This window comes from Aedes aegypti, chromosome 2 (assembly GCF_002204515.2).
Source record: "Aedes aegypti strain LVP_AGWG chromosome 2, AaegL5.0 Primary Assembly, whole genome shotgun sequence".
Taxonomy (NCBI): domain Eukaryota; kingdom Metazoa; phylum Arthropoda; class Insecta; order Diptera; family Culicidae; genus Aedes; species Aedes aegypti.
This window is the reverse complement of record NC_035108.1, coordinates 395296711-395320944: the sequence shown is the minus strand read 5'-3', so window position 1 is coordinate 395320944 and position 24234 is coordinate 395296711. Positions and strand designations below refer to the sequence as shown.

Sequence of the window (24234 nt, the reverse complement as noted above, 5' to 3'; positions counted from 1 at the left end):
CTAAGAACTAAGCTTTAGTTTTGGTTGAAAACTTGATCGATTGGTTACTTACTGGTGGTGTTCAATCGATCAAGTTCTCTAGATTTGTGGTTTTGAAAATTTAAAGTTTGGCTTCTATTCATGCTCACCTTAATACTCAAATGGTTTAGTCTAGAGTGGGCGTCAATATCCTTCAAAGGTTTATAAAGGCGAAAGTCATAACAGTATCATTCTTCTTGATGATCATCTGCGTTAGAAATAATTTACAGTTTATAATATATTTTTTGTTTTTATTTACGAACTTTAAACTTGTAACGAGTTATAACTTTTTTCAGAGTAAATCTAGCACCTTACTTTTTTCGGCAAAGTTGTTTAGCCCATTCTACACAATTTGGTTTAGTAAAATTTGACTCCTGGATAATCAAAATCCAAAAAAGCAGATTATCTCATATAAATTCCCATAGATATTTAAAATACGATGCACACGCCAGAGATGTAAACATTCGTGCCCAAATTTTAACAAGTTATTTGGCGGCATAAATGGTGCAAAAAAACTTGATTTGAAAAAATGATCACGATTACTTACTCTAAATTATATGAACTACAAATATTTTTATGTAATTAACATATATGTATTCTCATTAGAATCGAAATTGCCCGATGTTTAGGAATTCAATATAAACGAAAATAGATACATATCAAGTTCTATAAGTAAACACATATAAGTCATGCAGAATGTCTATTGTACCGCTTAAAAGCAAATGTGTGCATCCGAATCTATGACAAAAGGTCGAAAGACAAATGGTCGAAAGGACATAAGGTCGAAAAAAAATCAAGGAAGGAAAAATTTCCCACCAAGCAAATATTTTTCGACTTTTTGTCCTTTCATTCTTTTGTCTTTCAACCTTTTCTGTTTTAGACGTTTTGTCTTTCAATCTTTTATCCATATTTTTTTTATCGATTTTGAGTTAAGTAAACTAAGAAAAAATCTATATTCATGATTTTGTAATGAGGAATAGGGACTCAAGCAATTCTAGCTTCTAATTACAATCGGACTATTCCACGAGTGCTCATCGTTATTTAATTCTATGTTTATGTGGTAACAGGTATTGAGGAACATATTTGAAATACGTTTGAATATTCGATCAACTCTTTGGATTCAATACATCCTTATAAATGCCTTAAATTGACTTTCGTTAATGTGTTATCAAGAAATTATTCACGATTTATAATATTTTTTTTTTCAAACTGCAATATTTTTACAGCCATCCATTGGTAACCAAGATGAAGAGAAAATGTAAAACAGTTTAGTAAAAAGAAACAAGCTTAGCACTTTTCTTCACACATTTCGAAGATTTTATTAAAATTTTGAGCTGATGGCAAAATCAGTTCTTCACCCATTTTTTTTTCGCTCCCATGCTAAGGTAGATTGCTAACTATTATTTGCCACGTTTTGGCAATTTTCCTTATTTATAGAGTTTCCTGAAGAGCCATTACCTTGAAAGAATGCTTTTGTAAAATAAACAGCTCTGCTCCACATCCTCCCAATTTTAACTAGAAATATAAGGTTTGTTTGGCTATTATGAAGTGTGGTGTCAAGCATTATGAGAAAGTACGTTAGGCCAAATAGGCCGTATAGGTCATTAGAATGAAAATTTCGAAACTTAACAGGAACAAGATGTTTCCTTCTTTAATTAAAAAATATTCTTTCTTTATTTGAACTCATTCGAACTAATGAACTAATGAAACTTTTGACATAATGACTAATTCGGCCTAACGAACTTCGGCCTAATGACCCAGTACCATGAAGTGTGGATAATAAACCCAAAACGGTGGTAGAATTCATAGAACTAAGGCACCGTTTTGAGGCAACCTTGACTACAAACAAAGATGACACATACCAATGACGATAGATCAGGGTTTCCCAACCGGTGAACGGAGAACCCCTCAGGGGGCGTGAAGAGTTCTCAGGCGGTCCGTGAAGCCACTGAGAGCAAGTGTCGTTTCAACTAATTGATGAATAAATGTGAGGAATCTTCAATCCATAAAGGATTGAGGAATCTTGGTTTAAAGAGAACATTATTAACGAGTTGCATAGTTTTGATACAGTTTTATTTCTTCCGACTGTGAAACTACTGGGAGATACCTGCAATTTGATCCTATCAGTTAAGGATTAAAAGTCAGCTATAATTACTCAAAGCACATCCATTCAAATTCTAATCAATGTGATCTTGAAAATTATAAACTATGATAATTTCTGGAGGTATTCATAGGAAATATCTGGAATATATGCGGCTTAATCTTTAGTAGATTTCACCAGCTTACTGACGACATCCAAGGTTCTCGGAGATTTCCTTTCGATTTTTCGATAATTCGGCAGGAACCCATTAAATCTTCAATTGAATCCTAGGAATATTTTCGGCGATTTCTTAGTGGAATTCGTTCTTTACTTTATTCTTTACCGTTTCAGACAATTGAATGGAGAAAACCCCCCTACTACTTGTCCTAGATCCTTTATAGAAGTTCCTTGTGTATTATTGGAAAAATACTAGGTATATTCTTGACTCAGTTCTTAGTGAACTCCTCCAATAGATAACAGCAGGATTCTATCATTGACGGTTTCTCCATTAAGAAGTGCCTGCTCAGTACATCAAATAACACTTCAATAGTCACATTGTGTATTTTGTACAACATAGTTGAGAAAACCTCCCTTTTTGTTCACAGCAACAGTATGGGGCTTCTGGCGATGCTTGACGACCGGAAAGGTAAATCATTTTGAGAGACTCGTTCTTTCCATAAACACTGATTTTGATCTTGCTGTGGTTTTGATCACCGTTCTCTTAATCGTTTATACTTTATTGGTATTTTTCGGTGACGGTTGACCGAAATAAAGTAGGTAGAAACGTAAAATTCCTATATCGGAAATCATTACCCGTCACCGAAAAATACCAATAAAGTGGAAACGAAACACTGATTTTGAGTAATTCCATCTTTAAGGGCCGCAAGACATTTGTAAAGCTTTCAAGCGGGTCGCGGCTTCGAAAAGGTTGAGAACCAGGCTCAAGAATCCATCATTTAAGCAATAATCAAAAATTAAAAACCAGTTTTTTCTTTAAAATTCAAAGGATTCCACATCTATCATCACATTACAGATAGTTACAATGCAATGATAGATTTACTTATACATTGCTTCAATTTTAAGTAAAAATAAAACTAATTTTGGAAACTTGTAGAACAATGATAGTTATTTTCCTCTTAACAGTTTGTCGCAATAGCTTAAATATCCACCAATAAATGCTACTGGAGCTAAATTTGCCAAATCAAATCATACGACACGATGATCAATTTCTTTTAAATTTTTAGATCACAAAGTTGAGTATAATGTCTACGAGCATTCAAGAAAAACTTGTTTTATGGCATTATGAGAACTTTTCAATTTATAGCATACGTTTTAGTGTATGCCATTAAACTTTAGTAAAATAATTCATAACCGAAATAATAAAAAAGTAGTCAGTTTTCTACAACTACAAATTGTGCGTTAGAATTTAAACTTCTTAGTTCTTAAAGAAAAAAGCCACAATCCTCGCCAAAGTCTTGCTTTACTAGCGGTTCCCTCAACAACAATGTCAAGTTTTATTACTAATCTGAATAAAACATACCGTTGTATAAAGTACCAAAACAGGGTGCCGTACCCGTATGTAGAGCAATTACTTAAAAACCCGTGGGAAAAAGAGAATCTCCTTCCAACAGTATGATCTAACAGATTATAATTGGAATTTTTCAGTACTTGTTGAGCTGGAAAGCAGTGATATGGTATCCTGCCCATAACGGCAAAACTAGCATATCGAAAAAGAAGGCAATAATCGTTATATCTCGATTTGCAAGGAAATCTGGAAAATAATTCAAAGTAGATGTTAAAATTTGACTGATTTCGACGTTTTGTCTTTTTTTTTTTTTAAATTCCACGTTTTGTCTTTCGACATATTATATTTAAACCTTCAAATTGGGTGATTGGTTAGATAAGATTTTCAGCCATTAATTTTAATGTCCAAAGCAAATATTTGTATTGTGAAAATCTTATTTATATGATAAAAATAATGGAAAATGGAAAAAATCACCAAAATTAAAAGCATACAAATAAGCCCTTGACGCGCTACTGCGTCCATCTTGATACGTCCCCCATTCTACCTCCAAACATAAAAATCCGTCGCATTCCATCTCCAAATCACCTTTCAAGATCACTAAACGCGGAAACCCGCTCGAATCCATCCTTCACCCCATTCTCGAACGACCAGCACCAGTCAACCAACGGGCTGCTTACGCTACCATAGGCCAGTGCTTTGCGTTTTCGCTCTTGAAAAACCACAACAGCTCACTCGTCAACGTGCTCGATCTTACCCGCGAACTTCAACTCTCGCAAGCCCAAAGCGCGGTTTCAGTTCAGGAATGAAGTAGATAGCTATAAGATGAAAATCAGCCAACAACAACAACAGCAACGCAGCAGCTAAGTCACAACGACCAGAAGGCGAAACGAAGAAGACAAAAAAAAAACGGATCCACATTCCTTTGGTTTATAACCCGAAGGGATGTAAAAACCTCTTTTCACAACTCACCATCTGTTCTCTCTTCTCGAGCTGTGGTTGGGTCTGGCTGTATATATAGCTCGGTTTTTTTATGTGCCTATCCTCTTGCTGGCTCAGCTTCATTGCCCGTCCGAATGCCTTCGTGCTCCTTCTTGACAAAAATGAAGACCAAGAAAACTACAACCAAAGAACTGGCATAGCAGCAGCACCAACAACAACGATCTCTGCAGGCTCCGCGTCAAGTTTGCTCTCGGCGCGGCCATTCCAGAGACCGGTGTTATTGCTGGCTTGACTGGGCTGTTTGTTACCTTCATCTGACCCAAAAGGAGCCAACAAAAAAAAAACAGCGCGCCGAAAAATTGTAATAAATGATCTGAACGTGAGCGTACGATTCCCGAATCTTCGGTGTCTGTAGGTTGGTTCAAGTCCTGAAAATGTACCAGATGAAATGAGACTCCCTGCGCTGCGCTGATATGTGAGCGGAAAACAACCGATGGCTGCCGTGATTCCGAAGTGGAGTTACAGACTTTCCTCGAATTGTGGGGAATTTTCTTTGAATACTAATATACAATTTTGATTCCTTTATTAGTATCATTTCAAATATTACATTCATAAGTAATAAGTATCTAAGTGTTCTGTGTTAGGCAACACTGGCATCGTAATATGGTAAAACTAAAATAAGCAGTTATTAACATTTTGTTAACAACATACTACATTCAATTTGCCGTAACTGATTTTTACAGGTGAGTTGATTTCACCTTTACTTAACTTCATTTGACCAATTTATTGGAACCCTTCTCATCTTTTCTAGAGCTTTTGGTTTATGTGGGAATATTGTAAATTGAGTTTAAAAAGCACTAGGAGAAAATTTAAGATTTAATCTTCCATTTTTGCAAGTATAAACAAAAAAAAAACAAACTATTTTGCAATCTATTACAGAAGACATCCACTAACAAGGATTTTAGACATCCCTGGGGTAACTCAGGTTAGTCAGATATGAAAACATTGTATAATATTGGTACCAAAATGCGGCTTTGAAGAACACCAACCCTTGCTGGAAGTCTTTTAGACTTGGAGTTCTGAAGTTTAGGTTGCGTCTCATTTGAGACAGAGCCTGCTTTTCAGCTTAATGTTCTATGAACACTTCCACAATTATTATTCAGCATTCTTTTTAAATTTTCGTTTTTTAAACAGTGGCTTTAAAATAATTTGAAAACTAATTTAGCGCTGATTTTTAGTTTCAGCCTCAAAAGAAATATATCTTCATCATTCTTAAAATAACCCATTTAATAGACGGTTTGAAAATATCTCATCAATTTATATGACATGCAGTGTAAACAGTTTAGCATTCAAGAATATTTAAAACCATTGATATCATGTAAATTTTTATGACATATTATGTGATTCAGTAGAGTGTTGTTACCAGAACTACATTTGTAGAACTACATTTTACATTAACCAGGTTAATATAGAATAAAGTTCGTATTAAGGGTTTGTACATGGCAGATCATTCATTCATGAAGCGCTTTGGAGTTTATATCTACCACTGAATCTTAATCCATCCAATCCCATTTCTAATCAACATACTTACTAAAGTTAGAAGGCAAGGGCACCTGTTTACCGACCCAATACTAGTTTTCGATCAAATTATAGCTGTTTGGACTTTACATGGAAATCCAAAAATTGACACAGGATTCTTGTAGATCAAAAATTAGCGCTTTCCTCTAATTTGGAAAGATAAGACTATTTCATAATTGCATCAACAGTTTGTTCATTGGAAATGTAATTATTTTTATTGAAATTAATTGATATCAATCTGTTTATCCATGTAAACCTTACAGAATTATACAAACAGAAATCATAAAAAATATTTGTGTCAATACAAAAAAATATTTCCGCCAGAATTTTTTTACAAATGTAAACATAAACTAATTTCTAAATGTTGACGCCAAAACGGTAAATTTAATTTTGTATTGATTTAGCATAATAAACAATCAGAAAATTAGAATTCGCCCAAAAAATTGTATGGCAGGTTTTTGAAACTAGAGATGGGCAAAACGGTTCATTTATGTGAAGGGATCTGATCCGAATCACTCATTTGAGTGAACGAGATCTTTTGAATGGTTCAGTGGTTCGCAAAGGCAGAGCACGACACATGTCGTATTTTTCGCTCTCTCATTAATCCTCAAAAACTCACGATATTTTCTCTCTATTTCTCATCTGACTGTATGCAAGTGGGCGGGTTTGGCTGTGTATGCTGAGAGTGGCCTGCTAAGCATGGCACGTATTAAGCGTTATAACGATCGAAGGATAATACGGGAGAAGAATCGGTTCTTTTTCCTGGTCACTTTTTGTCTGATCCGTGCCGATCAAATGAATCGACTCTCGCCAAAAAAGAGCCACAGATCACTCGTACTTTTGAGTGATCCGGATCTATTGAACGGCTCCGATTCTGTTTGCCCATCTTTATTCAAAACATATACAACTTTGAAGAATCTAAAATAATGAATGATACGGCTTCATGCTTTCCATCGTATTGTGGATCAGAAATGACCCACAGAGAAAGATTTTCTCTACATTTAGGCATTTGGTCATTGAATTTATATCTGCTCAACAAATATTTTTTTGGGAAAATATTCCAAGTCCTAAAAGAGTTAAAAAATATTCAGTTATTTAATGTTTCCATAACACTCCCATGTAAAATGGAAATCATTCTCGTTAAATTTTCTTGATCTTACTAAAAACTTAATGACAGTGAATGTTTACTAAATCTGGATCTGTAAGATTTCGTCAAAATTATTTGAATTTTCAACACTCCCATGAAATTAATATCGAACATCAGTGTGACAAATTACCAAAAACTCAAATGTTGAATTCTATGAGAAGAAAATCGATTGTTCAGTGTTTCTTGGATAAATTAAAGAGTTTCCTGTTGGAATGGTTGTTTTGTAGAGTTTTATGAGGTTTTCCGGGTAAGCATCCCACCATGTTTCGGTAATTGCTCGTAGAAAATTGATCCTTTGTAAGCATTTTTCTGCCAAATATTTAGTATGGAATCGCCAGGTGCATTTTCAATCAAACCAGACCCCAAGATATTTTGAAGTCGAAGACTGGTCGATGTCTGTTCCCAAAAGCTTTCAGCTTTAGTTGGGCTGGATTCCGCTTCCTAGAAAATACGACCCGTCTAGTTTTTTGGCGGTGCAAACTCGATCCCTAAGTTTCAAGTCCAAGTGGATAGATAATCAAGGAGATTTTGCAATGGTCTTTACAAGATGTCGGCTCGTGGGCCCTTAAGAGGAAAATAACCATCATCGTTGTAAAAATATTCAAAACTATATGTTTTGCTCAAAACCGAAGCAGTGTTTATGAAAATTTATCATTGAATTGCACTTGCTATCTGTAATGCAGTGATAGATTTCCATGAGGTCATCTTTAAATTTGAACGAAAAATCTGTTTCATTTTCAGTAATTTTCTAATTTTCAAGTTAGAGTGATTTGAATAAATAAATATTTACATATATTTTGACCATATTTTTCATACAAAGTTCATATAAAATATATTTAACTACTCTACATTTTGATCATACTCGGTCAAATATAAACAAAATTTGTGCTTTATGCCAAGTTTTATAACATTTTAATAATAATAATAATAATGAAAAAGTTACGTAATATGTGAATAACCCCTTCTGAAACAGTGAAAACCCCAAATCACATACAGTGAAACCTCCATGAGTCAATATTAAAGGGACCATCGACTCATGGAAATATCGGGTCATGGAACAGCAATCCTTTGGAAAGCTACTTCTAGAGACCATCATAGTAACCATGAAATTTTGTTTTTGGTATGGTTCCATGAGTCGATATCGAGTCATGGAACATCGAGTCATGGAACATCGACTCATGGAGGTATCACTATATTTAGATTACATATTTCATTGATTAAGTGATAAAACTAGTGTTGGCCAAAATTCAGTTTTTTTTTCGACCATTGTGTCAAGGCTAAAAATCTCGTTAAAAATGCTATCAAATTGGAAAATTTCTAAAATATTACTTCACACCTTCCCAAGGAATTCCGGTTTCTAGCTCTTAATCAATAACAAAATACCTATTTGTTCAAATAAAACGCTAGAGCCCTTAGCAAGGTTAACTAGAAAATTCTGCCAAAAAAATTCTATATTTTACTCAAATCTATAAAAAAAAACCTGAATATGAATATGTTTCTACATTGGAAGCTAGAATTTTGTTGATTTTTTTTCCTATAGATTTCGATTGAGTCAAATTAAGTGGGTGTCACTATGAGTTGCAGTAATTGAGTGATTGATTTACTATTTCTATTTTTTCTTATCCGGATCCTATCAGAAAACCAATATCTTTTTGTTTCAAATACCAAACATGATTCCTATTACGAAAACTTTGCTTTAATCAGTATATTTTTATAGCAAATCACTTATTTCTCTTCACAGAATGGTTATGTTTTGAAAAACAATAATTTAAAGCTTCTAAATCATCACTATTCAGGATTTGAAACTCAATTAGTTCTGGTGCTTTTAATGGAAGTGCCTAATGGCCGGTTGAATCTAAAACATATTCAACCAAAATTAAAGGATTTGAAATTTATTTGTTTGAGCAATGCCGTACTGGATTGTTTTTTGTCCTTTCTTAGATCTAAGCAAACTTCTTTAGAATTTTAGTCGTGCCTTGTTATAATGTTTCAATAAATAATTGGCATTAATACCTCGAGAGGAATTTTTGAAAAGCGTTACATAAACATCCTGCTTCTCATGAACGAATGAATGAACAAAATGAAAATCTTTTATGGGAAACCTATTTTCGTGTCAAGATCACGGGAGCCCTTTTGTTGGGGGATTCTTGTCAATTGACCTTGTTGTTGGGTCGTTTTCTATTGATAACTGTTCTTTAACATTAGCGTAAATGCCACTAGCCTATATGACACAAATGATTTAAGGGATGAACGAATTTCAGCTGATTCTTTAGTTACTCAGTCTTTTTAAGAATAGCCGACAGTAAAGTGTTAAAATTTTTCATGAAATCTAATCTTATTTTGATTTAATAACACAAAAACACCCAAAATTTGAGTAAAAACCAAGAGGTGTGACAAAATCCCAAAAATCGTAAAAAATGATTTAAAACTTGAAAAAGGTTTAAAACTTGAGTAAACATGGTTTTTGGCCTAAACTAAAAAGTTTGGTACTAAAATTGGGACATAACTTAGGACTTTATTAAAAGAAAAGAAAATCACTGATAACATTTTATATCCATTTTCTCGAAAAATAGAATGTTATGAGGAACAGGCTAATGTTACACTGACCGGGCTGCAGGCTAATGTTGTGACCGGGCTGCAGGAAAAAGCAAGTGACTTTCGGGCAGGTGACGTAGAATACTTTTCTATGTTTTGAGTAGTTGCGTTGCGATTTTGATCCCTTCTATCTGCGAGTGTTGAAAATTGTTTGTCCATATCCGAGTCCAAAGGACCGTCTCACTGGAAAAATTGCTGTACCATCAGACGAAAAAGATAAAGAAAATTGTACAAACATCAGCAACTGCAGCAACAACAACCGAGTGAAATGATAATTATACAGTCAGTGGTTTTCCAATTTCGTGCTCTCCTGAATTACGAAGCAAATCATCAGCTCCGAATTACTACCGAATTTATCGTCCTTCTCCGCGTACTTTTCTGGTGCTGGTGCGATGCCACCGCCAAAGGGTTCATAAGCAGTGCACGCCACCGGAAAATCTGCCTGTTGCTGTCCGAACAACAACGGCTCAGCTCAGCAGAATTAACAATGTTATAATTTTCGAAGGGCCAAAAATTGCCCCGAACAGCAACGGCTCCTCCAAACATCGAAACGCATTACAAAATTGATTCCGCAAACCAATTTTCCTGACGGTCTCTCTCTCTCGCTTCCTCTCTAATTGCAGGAAATCTTTCGTAAAAGTTAGTTGCAGCTGGTAACGATGCAGCATGCGAGCTTTGTGCACTGTCAGCGCGCCCCTCGAGGTTTGCGCACCACCGTCCCGCCCTCTGCCTCCGGGTACCAGATTTCTAGCTTTAAAGTAAGTATGATTGTATGTAGTTTTGTTTTCGTGTTTGTCATCACAGAAAGAAAAATCTATGTAAATTTAAGCATGAAATCATGCACATAAAGGGAATGCCAGATTTGTCGCAAATTTACATGACACATCGTGTAAAATTACATCAACATCATGTAAATTTATGCGAATTATCGTGTAAATGGTTAGATCCCATGCTTGATTACACGATGTATAGCGGAAACTTACATGATATTATTGTAATTTTACACGATTTGAGGTGTAAATTTGCGACATTTCTGGCATTCCATTTTATGTGCATGATTTTTCGTTGAAATTTACATGGATTTTTCTTTCTGTGATTACTATAGATGAGTTTGGGTTTGAATAGCTGCTTTCCAGTTAACTATAGCTATGATGAATGCTTTGGATGATTATTTCATACTGTATTAGTCTTATTATTTCCTACTATTCCAACGTTCCTTTTATAATTCTTATTTTTCTTCTTAACATATTATAGTTTAAATTCAAACTGTTATTTGGGTTTCAGCAACACGACCCATCTTTGCTTTTTTTTTAAGATTTTGGAAATTGAATCAAACATAAATTTAAAATATTAAAACCATGTGTTGAAATGTAGACCTGAATTTTTGAAATTCCATGTAGTTCAAAATCAAATAATTACCAACCATTTCTCGCCTATCATAAAACCAATCCAACCATATCAAATTCCTTCGAAATATGTTCGATTTGACAGATGGCCTCCTTCTCGCATCTCCCATCCAAAGCATTCAAAATTCGAAGAGACGAACCAGCCAAGGGCTGAAAGTCTCTCAAATAAAGAAAATTCATTCATTCAAAATTCGAGCCTTTCGTTTCAACCCACGGAAACACGTTCATCACCTCCAACAAACGCAGGGTGATGGTCGTCATGATTAATAGCTTTGACCCCGTTTTGGTCGTGCCACATTCATAAATCACAGCTCCCCGAAATCTGAACTAATTTGCTATTCTTTTCCTAACGTCTTCTTTTTCTTCCATTGCTACCCTGCTGTTGCTGTTGCCGCCACCTCCATCGTCTGCAACCCAACCCAAAACGCCTCTGGACTGCGGCTGTTCACATTCCACAGATTATTAGGAACACCACAGCCACGTACACTCTACTTCCTAGTCGAAGCAAAAAGTCGCGTCCGCGAAGTATACGCACAAACATGCCATCACTTCTCCAAACAGGGCATGCTGGACACCGAACTGTTTGGTCTAGCCGTGCTGATAGGTAAGTTTCATTTTTCTCTTTTTTCTGCTAGTTTTTTTTTTTGGTTTCTTCAAAACGGAGAAACTACGGGATGGTGCAACATCGTATCGTTTCGGAGGTTTATTGCCGTTGCCGCCAAAAATGTTGCCGTTGTCCAGCGAGATCAGCGCAGCACACAATGGTCATAAATACAATAAAGTTTGGCTAAAACTATTGTTATCGTCCCAATCGAAGAAATATGTAATCTTTAACCAGCAAATTGTATCGTTTCGCGTGAGATCTTTTTTGGATGTTCTGTAATGTGTTTTACTCAAAAAATAATAACAAAAAACTTCCAAAATTTTTGAAAATGCCACCTTTTTGCTTGGAGCCCAACCATTGTGCAACAGTTTCGACGGCGACAACTCTCCCAAATGGGCCGGGTCGGGTCAAACGGCTATAAACGAGCGGGGTTTCGATAGTTTGGAAAGTGATTTCTGCTGTTTTGGTGGCGTTCAGGCTGCGCCGGCTGTGCTGGGTTGGGTAGGTGGGTTACATAAAACGTGAACACGGACGGGGACGTGAGTTCGTTGTCTGACGCAGCGTTGAAGTCTATTGAGCAAATCGAGGTCAAACCGAGGGGTGAATCGATTTGAAATTTTTAAGGATTCATGCTGGGGACAACTATGATGGGCTTACTTTTGAGTTTGACTGGAAAATAGGAAAACTTCCAGCACGTTTCGTTAAAGAGATTGTTTGAATGGAGAACTTTATCTCTGTAACGATAAGTTGGGTATTAATACGTTTAACGTTGTCTATTTTAGATAAGCTCTAACTTTCGTGATTAGTGACCAAGAACTACGTTGGTGGTGACTAAGTTTATGTCCTGTATCAATCTAAGGTCTATCCAGGTTGGAATTTTTCCTTTTTTTTTGGGTTTGAGAATAATTATAAACAAACAAGTGCAATTGTCCAAACATCTTGGTTAAATTATTTGTGATTATTATTTGGTTTGAATTTTGAGACAATGGACTCAAAGTTGAACACTTCACAATTTTAACCTCGTGAAAATTTTAGCTCAATATTTTCACTCATTTTTTGTGTTACTTTCAAACATTGTAATGTGAGATATTAATCATGCAAAAATTCAAAGTTTTGACTTTTAAACTCAATGAGAAACACCCCAACTTTTTTACAATCTAAAGATCTCACACAGCCTTCGTCCTTCGGTAACGAGGACTATGTCATTAGCAAACAATGATATTTTTGCCATCTCAAATATAACTCAGCTAAGCCTGATGCGAAAATATTGTACACTATAATTCCTAAAATGCTGCCTCGAGGAGCATCTCCTCTTTTCTGATGTCAATAAAATTATAGGGATCTGCTAATTGACCTAAAGAACGATTTAGCAGATTACTTTGAGCTATTTTATCACTCCCGAAATGTCAGATAGGGTTGTTCCGTTAGCATTTTTTAAAGGGTAAAACCACAGACAAACGAAATTTGTCGGCATGAAATTGTCAAGGTTTAAATTCGGACCAATCTTGAAATTTAAAGTTTAAGTATGATTAAGCCGTTATTTGAGCGGGAAAATTTGACAAAGTAGTAGCAGCAGGTGTCTTTCTTAAAAAAATTGTGGGGATTTCAAGTGATGTGACGCTAAATTTTACTATATGTGTTTACTGATTTTTTGAGAAATAAATTCACGTGTTTGTTTAAAGTTTCCTTCAGTTAATAAATAATTCGAAAACGATTCCTGCACTAATTTCACAAGGAATTCGCCCCAGATTTTCGTTAGGGATTTTTTCAAAGATTAATTTCTCAAGTAAGTGAATTTTCTCGGAACACATCCATCGATTCTTCCATAGAATTCAGAAATAACTTCAGAGTTTACTCCGGGATTTTTTTTTTTATAATTTCCATATATTTTCGTTTAAAGTTTCTTGAAAATTACACCTATAAATTATATTAAAAATTCTTTGAGAAATTTTTCAAAACAATTCTATAAATAATAGAGGGGAAAAAAATACGGTGGATATTTCTGGATCAAATCCTTAAAATATCACTGATTGTGGTAAAATCTATTCAATAAAAATGGAGTGGTGTTTGTATGTCACGAAATAACATGAGAACGGATCAACGGATTGAGGTAAGTTTTTCACTGTTGTATTCGACAAGGGATGCGACGTGTTCGTGCAAGGAAAAAGTTTGGGAAAGTCTCCGGAATAATCGGGAAAACGGGAGAAGACTCAGGTGTAATTTTGTTTGGGGGATTACATGACGTTTTGCAACAGCCTACTTGATGGCAAGATGAAGTTTGCCGGGACCACTAGTAGGTGATAAATTCTTACTTGAGAGAAGCTTTTTAAAGATCTCCGGATTTCTTGAAAAAGCCCCCGGACTCTTGAAAAAGGCCTGGATAAGTATCCCAAAAAACTGACAAAGAAATTATTGGAAAATTTATCAAATGAAACCCTGCATAATTTACTGCAGGAGGAAATCCCTTTAAAAACTCGAGTGAAATTCTTGAATGAATTACAGAAATAATTGCTATAGCTTTTTGTGCTCTTAAACCCTAAATTAACCATTATATTGAAGAATCTTTAGGAAATTTACTTTAAAAATAGCTTAATACTTCTGGAGAAATGTATGAGAAATTCCCGATTAAATCTATTGTAATATTTCAGGATGAATTCCTAGTAAATTTTGTGGAACAATCTGTGGTAGAATTTATGGAACAATTCCTGTGATAATCTGCGAGGTGATTCCTTAAGAAGTGGTTCTAAAATAAAACAAAGTAATATTGAAAAAATAACATGAGAGCTTTTCTTGTTCGTTTTCTCGAAAAATGTCTACACGATTTTTTCCAACCCTAGAATGAACCAGTGAATAATTTCTCGGAAGTACTATTATAGGAGTATTTCTCTAGTTATTACTTTGAAATGGTAATTACTAAAGAAACTTTCTAGGGAACCCTGTAAGAATTTCTGGGAGAATAAGGCGATTAACCACATTGCTGGACTGGTAAACGATTTCCTGTAGCAAATTCTGAAGAAATTCCTCTCAGCATAGCTTGAGAAATCATTTAAAGATTTTCAATCCGGATTCCTGAAAAAATAGAGGAAACTTTAAAATAATTTCTGGAGGGATCTTTGGAGGAGTCTTTGTATATATTCCTGAAAAAAAAATCTCTACCCAAATCACTAGGAGAATTCCTGATGCTTTCCATGATGAATCTGTATACCTATGAAACAGTCGCTCCAAAGCTTACTGGAGTACAAACATTCATTTTGAAAGGCTTGGAGACCGGTTTAGTTTAGAAAAGGTACCGTAATTTCGGGTGAAATTGATCATTTTCCACGGTTTTTCTGGTCTGATTTCTGAAATTTTATCAATGCCATACAACTAAATGCAGGAAAATAAGTACGACGATGAACCTCATTGGCTCATGTACCGAAGTTTTCTAACAAACGTGATTTTAGTGCTTAAAATAATCACTAAAATAAAAATCGGTAGTTTCTATTTCGGGGTGAAATTGATCACTTGTCAATGTGATTATTTTTAGTTTTGAAACAAACTCTACATACTTAATTTGAGCCTCCTGAATACGAATATGCCTGCCAAATTCTTAACAAGACAATATTCATGAAAATAATCGTCAATTAAATTTCAAGAATACCACGGAAAACGCCTAAATGTAGACAATTTCCAAAGGAATTTTCTAACATGCAGCCGAAATTCAATTATTTCAACAAAATTAGCAAATTGGTACGAATTTTGATGGTAAAATTGGGTTTGGGGATATAAATTAAGCATCCTCACAAACTTTCAGGCTGACACCATGTTCAAATCCTCGTCTAGAACTAGAAGTTTATGGTTGTCTATCAATATCACATAAAACATGATTCTGGAATTTTACATTATTTTCAAAGAAATATGCATTATTTGACGCAAAACCCTTCACTACACACATTTTGACAATATCTAAGACAAACAACGTTCATTTACTGTAGATTGCATTGATTTTTGTGCACTATTAGTAAGATTTAAAATCGCATGACGCGGTGATCAATTTCACCCTACTGATCAATTTCACCCGAATTTACGGTAGTGTCCATTTATTACTTAACGCAAACATTGTAAGTTTCATTCTGCATACGATTTCTCTCTCCATATCTCGATATCCTCCGTATCTCGATATCTCCATATCTCGATGTATTCCTGTTGATTTTTGTTCCCAATTTTTATTTTATTTATTCGAAATGAAGTTTGTTTATTATTTTCCTAGGAACAGAGTGATTTTCAATCTGGTGTTCATTAAATTAATGTTCTTTGTCCCTATCTCGATGGTCCTTTGGATATCGTGACTGTATTTAAAACCCGTAATGATAAAACTGCTATCAAAAATAAAGAACTGATAGATTAGATCGAGAATAACATTTGACATATAGAAAGAAAACTTGATACAATCCACATTTGCTTCACACATAAACTCCTGTATCGGTTTCTTCTTCTGCTTCCCGTAACTAATCGACATTCCCCAAAGTCCGAAAACCTCCCGAAGGGAATCGCATCAAACATTCCTCAACAACCGTGCCGTACAATTTCCCCTTTGGTCACCTAATACCTCTCGGCGAGTGCAATTTAAAAATGCTGATCCGGTGATTTATAGTGGCACCCACAGTTTATGCGCACAATTTTTCGTCGATTCTTTTTTTTTTCTCCTTACTTTGGCCACGGCTAGGCCATTTATTTTGCCCCCTTACAACCGTTTAGCCATGCTGTTGATGGAACGCGCACGACTCAACGCTTTCGCTGTATGGCGAGCGACAAACGAGCGGCCCAAGCTACTTACCAAGGGACGACGACCACGACGAAGACGCGATGACGATTGGGCTCTCTGCTTTTCGATCGGTTTTCAGTTGGGGGCGAGATGCATAAAATCTCCATCTTGTCATAAATATGCTCATGCGGCAGATAAGCCATCGCCCGGCAACCCAACCGGAGAGCCAAATCGCTGCAGACCACTTTCCAAGCGAACTTTGAAGGGTATTGGAAACGTGTTTAAATTTGAAGAATCTTGATCTTCCGGTGATCGACCAAAACAAACAGACAAATCTTCTATAGATGAGCTTAAACCGTGCTTGTACAAAACCAGACCAAACTTAGTGAGTTAGGCCTAGACAATAAAATTCTTAGCGAAGCATCTGTCTAGGTACTACAATCGAAGAGACCTCTTCAATGATTGTTATAATCAATGCATTGCTGGAATAACTATCAAAAAAGTTAAGTCACTTGAATAATTGGCATAACTTTTTCTGACAGTTTTTTTTTAACGTTTTACGTATTTACGTTCATTTTTCCGCTGGTCAGTCGTAGTTGATCTCGTTCTGTGCTTTGTTGCATCAAACATGATTGAATTAACTCAACAACATAATCAAACTAGCAAAATGTTTAATTAAATCAACTATCATAATGATTGAGTTAATTAGAATGTATTGATATGATTGATCATGATACAAGCATGAAACCTCGAAGTACTGGTCATACAAAAGATCCGACCTCTTCAAAGGGGGATCCGTTCTGTTTTTACACTTCCCCTCTGCCTTCCCCTCAACCAACACTATCCTCAAACTGGTATGAGTGTCTTGAACTGAAGCGGACCTCTATACACGGGGAAGAAGAAATGGGCACACAAATTATAAGCGAACGAAATGACGACGTCGGCCGAAAACGACCACGACGACGGAAAAAACAACCACGAGATGAACGAAAACAACAACAGGGCCCAACAGCTACCTGAATTACTAAACACGCGTCTTATGTCTTTTCGATTGGATCCTGCGCTGCTGCTGCTGCTTGTGCTGCTCTCGTGAAATGAAATTCCTCGTTTTTATTCATGCTTCGTTTTTCTCCTTTTCTTCCTCGCTGCTCCGTGCCTGTTGCTTCCACGACGGCTGGCACATCGGGATGTTTGATATGGAAAGGTTATCAAAATATTTCCAGGATTCCTTATTTAGTCACTTTTCGATGGTTTAGATTTTAATACTTGGTGCGTTTTTTAGTTGGGCCTTCACATATTGGGCCAGATCTCAATCAAAAGGAAACTACACGTCAGTCATAACCTAACAACGATTAGGGACCCAGATATCAGTATTGGTTAACGTGCAGCTATTCAGCAAGACCAAACTGTGTGGCGTGGGTTCGAATCCCGCCGGTGGAGGATCTTTACGTAAAGGAAAGTTTCTCGACTTCCATAGGCATAGAGTATCTTCGAACCTGCCATACGATAGATACATGCAAAAATTTAGATTCGAGTTCAATCTTGAACGTGGGTTCGAAATATAAAAAAAAAACTGGGAATCCCTGAACAAGTCAATTACAAAAATTTGGATAATATAAATGCGAAACCGTCTACCACTTATTTCTAATGAATAGTATGTCCATGACAGCTATGAACATAGAACAGTGATTTCAATTTTCTTACAAGTTTTCTGGCCTTATGAGCTATTGAAAGGATTCTGAAATGACTGATCTCAGTTAGAATATATATTTGTAGTTCAGAAAAATACTCGTTTCAACAACCCCTGCAAAGATTCAGGCCTTTTGACTCAATATTTTGACCACGAACTCGATCACATTGCTCCCCCAGTGCACCCGGTTCGTGTAATCTTCTTTGACTTGATCTCGCGTCGCTCGTCTTTGGCTGGGGAAGGAGTTTTGTGGCAGCGGCTGTGGCTGTGGCATTCCGGCCTCACCATCATCGTCCACTCCTTTGCTCGTAGCAGCTACACACCAACCTGGGGTCCACCACCCCTCGCTTGCCACCGTCATCGCCCCTGTCGCGAAGCCTTAGATTCGCCTTTTCATATGTCCCGAGGCAAATTTCCTGTTGAACAGCATTCATGGGCGCGGAGTCCCATCCAGCCCCATTCCATGTCATCCTCGCGCACATCATCATCGTCATCGTCGTCATCGTCATCCTGCTCGCCGTTTGGATTCGTGATTCGAGCGATTTTGTCCTGCCGCTGTCCGGCCGGCCGTTCGTTGAAGTGATGTTTTAGCCCAGTTCATAGAAGCAGTTCAAGACTGGGTTTCGAAGTACGTGATCACGTAACTTTCGAGAAATAGACACCTTCTTCTTGGCATTACGTCCTCACTGGTACAGGGCCTGCTTCTCAGCTAAGTGTTCTTATGAGCACTTTCACAGTTATTAACTAAGAGCTTTCTTTGCAATACTTGTCATATTCGCATTCGCATATCACGTGGCAGGTACGATTATACTCTATGCCATGAGAAGTCAAGGGAATTTCCAATACGAAAAGATCCTGGACCGACTCGGAGATTCTACCCCATTACCCCGAATGCTATTTCCCCGAATCCCATCACCCCGAATTCCATTACCCCGAATGTACCATTACCCCGAATTCCATCAACCCGAATGCTATTTTCCCGAATTCACAATTATTTTGACATGATGATATTGATGACATTTCCCCATGATTTTGGAATTCGGGGTAATGTCATTCGGGGTGATGGGTCGTTCAGGGTTTTGGAATTCGGGGTAATGGCGTTCGGGTTAATGACATTCGGGGTAATGGGATTCGGGGTAATGGGGTAGAATAGTTGGTTTGATTCCCGCTGCAGCCATTGAAACTTTTCAACAAGAATGTTTCTCGGATGTATCATTGGAGCATGCTTGTCCGTTGTCTAGTGTTAAGTTACAGTCTGTGCAGTTTCATGGCTGAAGACAGTGTCTTCAAACTTTCAAGCTTTGTAGCCGCGGACTCTAACCACTCGGCTAAAGAAGCCCCCCTGAGTAATAGACATATTGGTTAGAAATGGGAGTGTTGAAGAGAAATTTGGCAGGACTCATAATTTGATTTGCTTACTTGTCTACAGAAATCAATACTTGTTAAAAAAAAATCATCGAAATGAGCTATCAGTTCCATTCCTTGGACATTTTCAGAGCAACAAAATGAAGCAACTTCTAGCCCAGCCTGTTCTGTTCGAATGAAAATTCAAAGGGTGCCGCCAATCGTGGTCAGTATTTCCGAGTTCACTGGATTCAGGCAGGAGATCTTGAACTTCATTAGGGGAATCATGTTTTCCATCCAAATCGCTAAGAAAGGAGATTACTGCGTTCTACCGAAAACTTTTTCGATCGTGAACTACTTCTTAAAACATCTTTCAGAGAAAAGGCATGATATATTAATAAGTCCAAGTGACTACAATAAAAAAATAGACCCCATATGTAGAGTCCAAATGTTAATAAATAAGCAATGATTAGTATTTTCAATACGATTGTTTGTTCTAATTTTCCCCGAGTGTCATTTTACCGAATGTCGTTTCCACAAACGCCAATCACCTGAATGCAAATCTCCAGAATATCCCTTTTAATGTAATGTTTCGTTTTGTAGCAAAATTTGAAGACATCAGAAAGCCGGCTCTACAGGCACATTCCCCACCAGTTGGGAGATTTGTGATATTCGGTCATAGTTAAGGGCCTACGTTGTGGTAAAGTGCAGCGATTCAGCAAGATCAAGCTGAGGGTGGTAGAATTCAATACCGCCGGATTAATGTTATTTATGGTTGGCAAATTTGTTGACTTTTCAGAGCTTTGAGTACTTACATACTTGTCAAACTATAAACGAATACGAAAATCTCAGGTTGTGCTACTTTTCCCAAAACGCCAGTTCTCCGAATATCCCGTTTCCCCGAAAAGTTTTTGATACTCAAAATCAACATAACTTTTTGCATTTCAAGCTGGCCAACGAACCGATCATTCTAGCCTTCTTTATTTGATTGACGGTTTCAAACTTGCGCGTTTTGTACGGAAAAAAAATAGCATTTGGTTATTATCTTTTGTCTCTGACTTCTATTTTTTTTTTACTAAATAATTTTTTTCTCATAACGGAGCTGAATTCATTCGTTTTTTTTTTACTTAAACACATTTGCGTCTATGTTAGTTTTGGGGAACCGTAAAACTTGCTGTTTGGTCGGGGTTAGGGAGTACAATAATTTTCAGGAAAGGATATGATTCAGGTGATGCTTGTTGAAGTTCAGCTGCCTAGTTTAGAGTTTTGCGTTGCTGCTGCAGGTCAATTGTGGAGTGAACATGACAACCTGCCACGGTACAAACAGACGTATTCCGCGGGAAGACAAGGTAGAATGCCGAAAACCAAAGGAAGGACAAGTTGGACAGAACCACCAAAGTAGGAACTAAATTTGCTTCAAAAATTTGTAAATTAGCGTCATGTATTCGAGTTGCAGCCTACCCAGAACATCTTCAATGTCTTCCTTATCTGGTTTCCCTTGGACCCTGAGGGTTTTACATAAATCGGATCTGGCAGTTCCATATTCGGTACAGTACCACATCACATGATTGGTGTCTCTGTATCCTGCACCACAACCGCAACGGTTACTGTCTGAGAGCCCTATTCGATAGTGGTGCGATGTCTCTGTATCCTGCACCACAACCGCAACGGTTACTGTCTGAGAGCCCTATTCGATAGTGGTGCGATCCCAAAGAGTGGTGGTTGGACATCAGCCTACACATTACCATGATAAAATCTCGACTCATGTTCAACCTTTTATACCACGGTTTCTTGGACACCTGAGGGAGAATGGAATTTACCAACCTACCCAAGTTACCATTGTCCCATTTCTGTTACAAACTGAGCAGGATTTGCTGACGAGCAATTGCGAAAAAAATGTTGAAAGCGATTTGACGATCATAAATATCACCTTCCATCGCAAGTGAGTCTGCTTCTCATTGCCCGGATTCAGGCAATATGAAAGGACCCATACGTAGGTGATGATATGTTTCAATAAATCACTCAATGAACATCGTATTTCGCGAACGAAATACGAGGAGTGCTTTATTGAACGCATGGCCTCAATGGAGCTTAGACTATCCGTAAAAATGAAATATCGATCAAAGGAAAGTGAGATTATTCGCTCTAATGCACAGTGTACTGCCGCAAATTCTGCTTCGTATACTAAGCATGGGTTTTGAAGTTTATGGGCGGTACTATGGAATTCGTTATAAACACCAAATCCAGTGGAATCATTTGTTTTTGACCCATCAGTGTTAAACGTACTGTCGCTGCTGACATGACCGAACTTGTTTGCAAAAATTAGTGGAATATACTCCGAAAGGAGCCGATCTGGAATTTAATGGATCTTGTTACTTCACGGTCAGATCAAAATTTACAGTAGAACTGGAGAAGTCTGGGAAGCTACTACAATTTAGAGCATTCAATGGAGAATTATCCTCCAGATGTACCAGTAGTGTAGCGTCATAAATTTTGTTTTAAGATTTCGTTCGATTGGCTTTTGAAAATGTCGATTCACCAATGGATTTAACACCTCACAGCGGATGAGGAAGCGTAGCGATAATTCTGCGAAACGATTCGATAACGGCAGTACTCCTCCTAAAATCTCTAAACTCATCGTATGAGTTGAGGACATGCATCCTAACGCGAACCAAAGACAGCGATACTGGATACGCTCCAGTTTCAGGATGTATTTTTTGGCGGCAGATTGAGAACGAAAGCTACCGTATTCGAGAGCAGACAGAATCGTTGTTCGATATAGCTTTATAAGATCTTCCGGGTGGGCTCTCCACCCTGTTCCAGCAAGTGAACGCATGAAGTTGATTCGTAGCTGGCATTTCTGATACAAATGTTTGATCTGCTTTCCCCAGCCAGGCCCCTAGGAACATATGCGAAATACCCTGAGCAAGTTACTTACCCATGAGTTGAAGCTCCACCTTCGCATGATCACGCTTCTTGGAAAAGTCAGCGAACTCAGTTTTCTCCGGAGAGAATTCGATATCCAGTTTCAAGGCCCAAGTAGACAAATTGTCTTGAGCATCTTGCAGTGGTCTTTGCAAATCATCCGCCCCTTCTGGTCTTGTTACAGAAATAACGGCATCATCCGCAAGCTGTCTTAGCGAGCAATTTTCCACGATACAATCATCAATGTCTCTGACAAAGATCCAGTAATGTACTGGACAGCAAGTTCATCTGCTTAAAACTGTCAATTGATTTAGTCTTAACCGACTCTAGTCTACTTTGTAGACAACTTGTTACTCACGCTGACTTTGATGCTGATCATTTTCCTGTTACATTTCAAATTTCCCGTGAAGCTATTGTGCAATCAGCTTGCTTTCCTTTATCAGAAAACTTTTAGAATAATGTTGTTTTGAACAGAATGGTTATTCACATCAACCAAAACATTAGGACACATGCATTTGACCACTCATAAACTTCTACGTATAACGAATTTGATTCATTCCAACAAATCTGAGTATTATTCAATTGGTTTTACTCTTCTAAACATAGGAAATGCGTTGGACACTGTTTGTCAAAAAGGTTTCACCCAAGTTCTTCAACATTTCAACTTTATTCTGACAGTCTACGTCTTTGAGAGGAAAACAAAATCGTTTTAAAATTTTTCTAAACCTCTTCTGAATTTTGCTCTTGAAGCAATGTTCTTAAAAATCTATCATAGTATTGCTCTTGCTATCGGTAATACGGGGATAGGTTTTCATTAGGATTTCTTTAAATTTGAACCGGTTTTTAATTTTTAAAGATTATTGATGATTGAATAATGGCTTCTTGAGCTTCAAATAGATATTGATCTGTTTTCAAAGCTACTGGGACTGAAAATTGAAAGTCATACTTTTCATCAAACGATTCGGTAGACGAGGTTCCTTGGCAGTAGCCGGAATGCAAAGGTCCGCTCTGAATCTAGTTTTGAGCCCAACGATAGGACTGACCGTCAGGGCGGGAAAGCGCAAGAAACGGAATGGAAAAATCAATGTCCAAAAGTAAAATTGATGATGACAAATACAAATCGATTATGTAAATTGAATTTGGTTTCGTTACTCTGCTGCTGTCGCCGTTGTTCGTTTACGTATAGTGTACCAAATGAAGCCAAGCCACTTTTTCCCTGTTTTATTTTTTTCATCTGTCTGGCCTGGTAGGCTCCCATTGTGACATTTTTCGATCCACTTGGAGACTTGAACGACGTCGACGTTTGGAACGTGCGACACGAGGTCGAAGCTCACCTTTCGTCGGTTGGTCCTCGCGAAAACTGGTCAAGACGGAATTGGATGATAACGATTAAAATTTTAACGAGTTTGTTTTTCTTCATTCCTCCGAAATCTTTTCGGTCGGGTAAGAGTTCAGGCTGAGGCAGGCCAGAAACATCCACGTGGAGCCCAGCCAGAAAACGAATAGTTTTAGGGCCCGGGTGGACACTGTAAAGCATTCGGTCGCGCGAGAGAAAAATGTGAAAAGCTTCTTTTGAGGTGACGAAGCAAGCGGATGGGTCATTGTATATAGATATGTGTGTAAGTCTGTGCTGTTTGCC

General features: G+C 37.2%; 1 protein-coding gene across 1 annotated transcript in view; it reads left to right on the top strand.

Annotated features, from left to right (window-relative positions):
- LOC5570696 (protein expanded) overlaps positions 1-24234 on the top strand; it is a 35679-nt gene that overhangs the window by 3593 nt on the left and 7852 nt on the right. The window contains exons 2-3 of the mRNA XM_021847029.1: positions 10506-10640; positions 11747-11892. Of these exons, the coding sequence (XP_021702721.1) occupies positions 10549-10640; positions 11747-11892 (238 nt within the window). The 5' untranslated portion in view covers positions 10506-10548. The remainder of the gene's footprint in view (positions 1-10505; positions 10641-11746; positions 11893-24234) is intronic.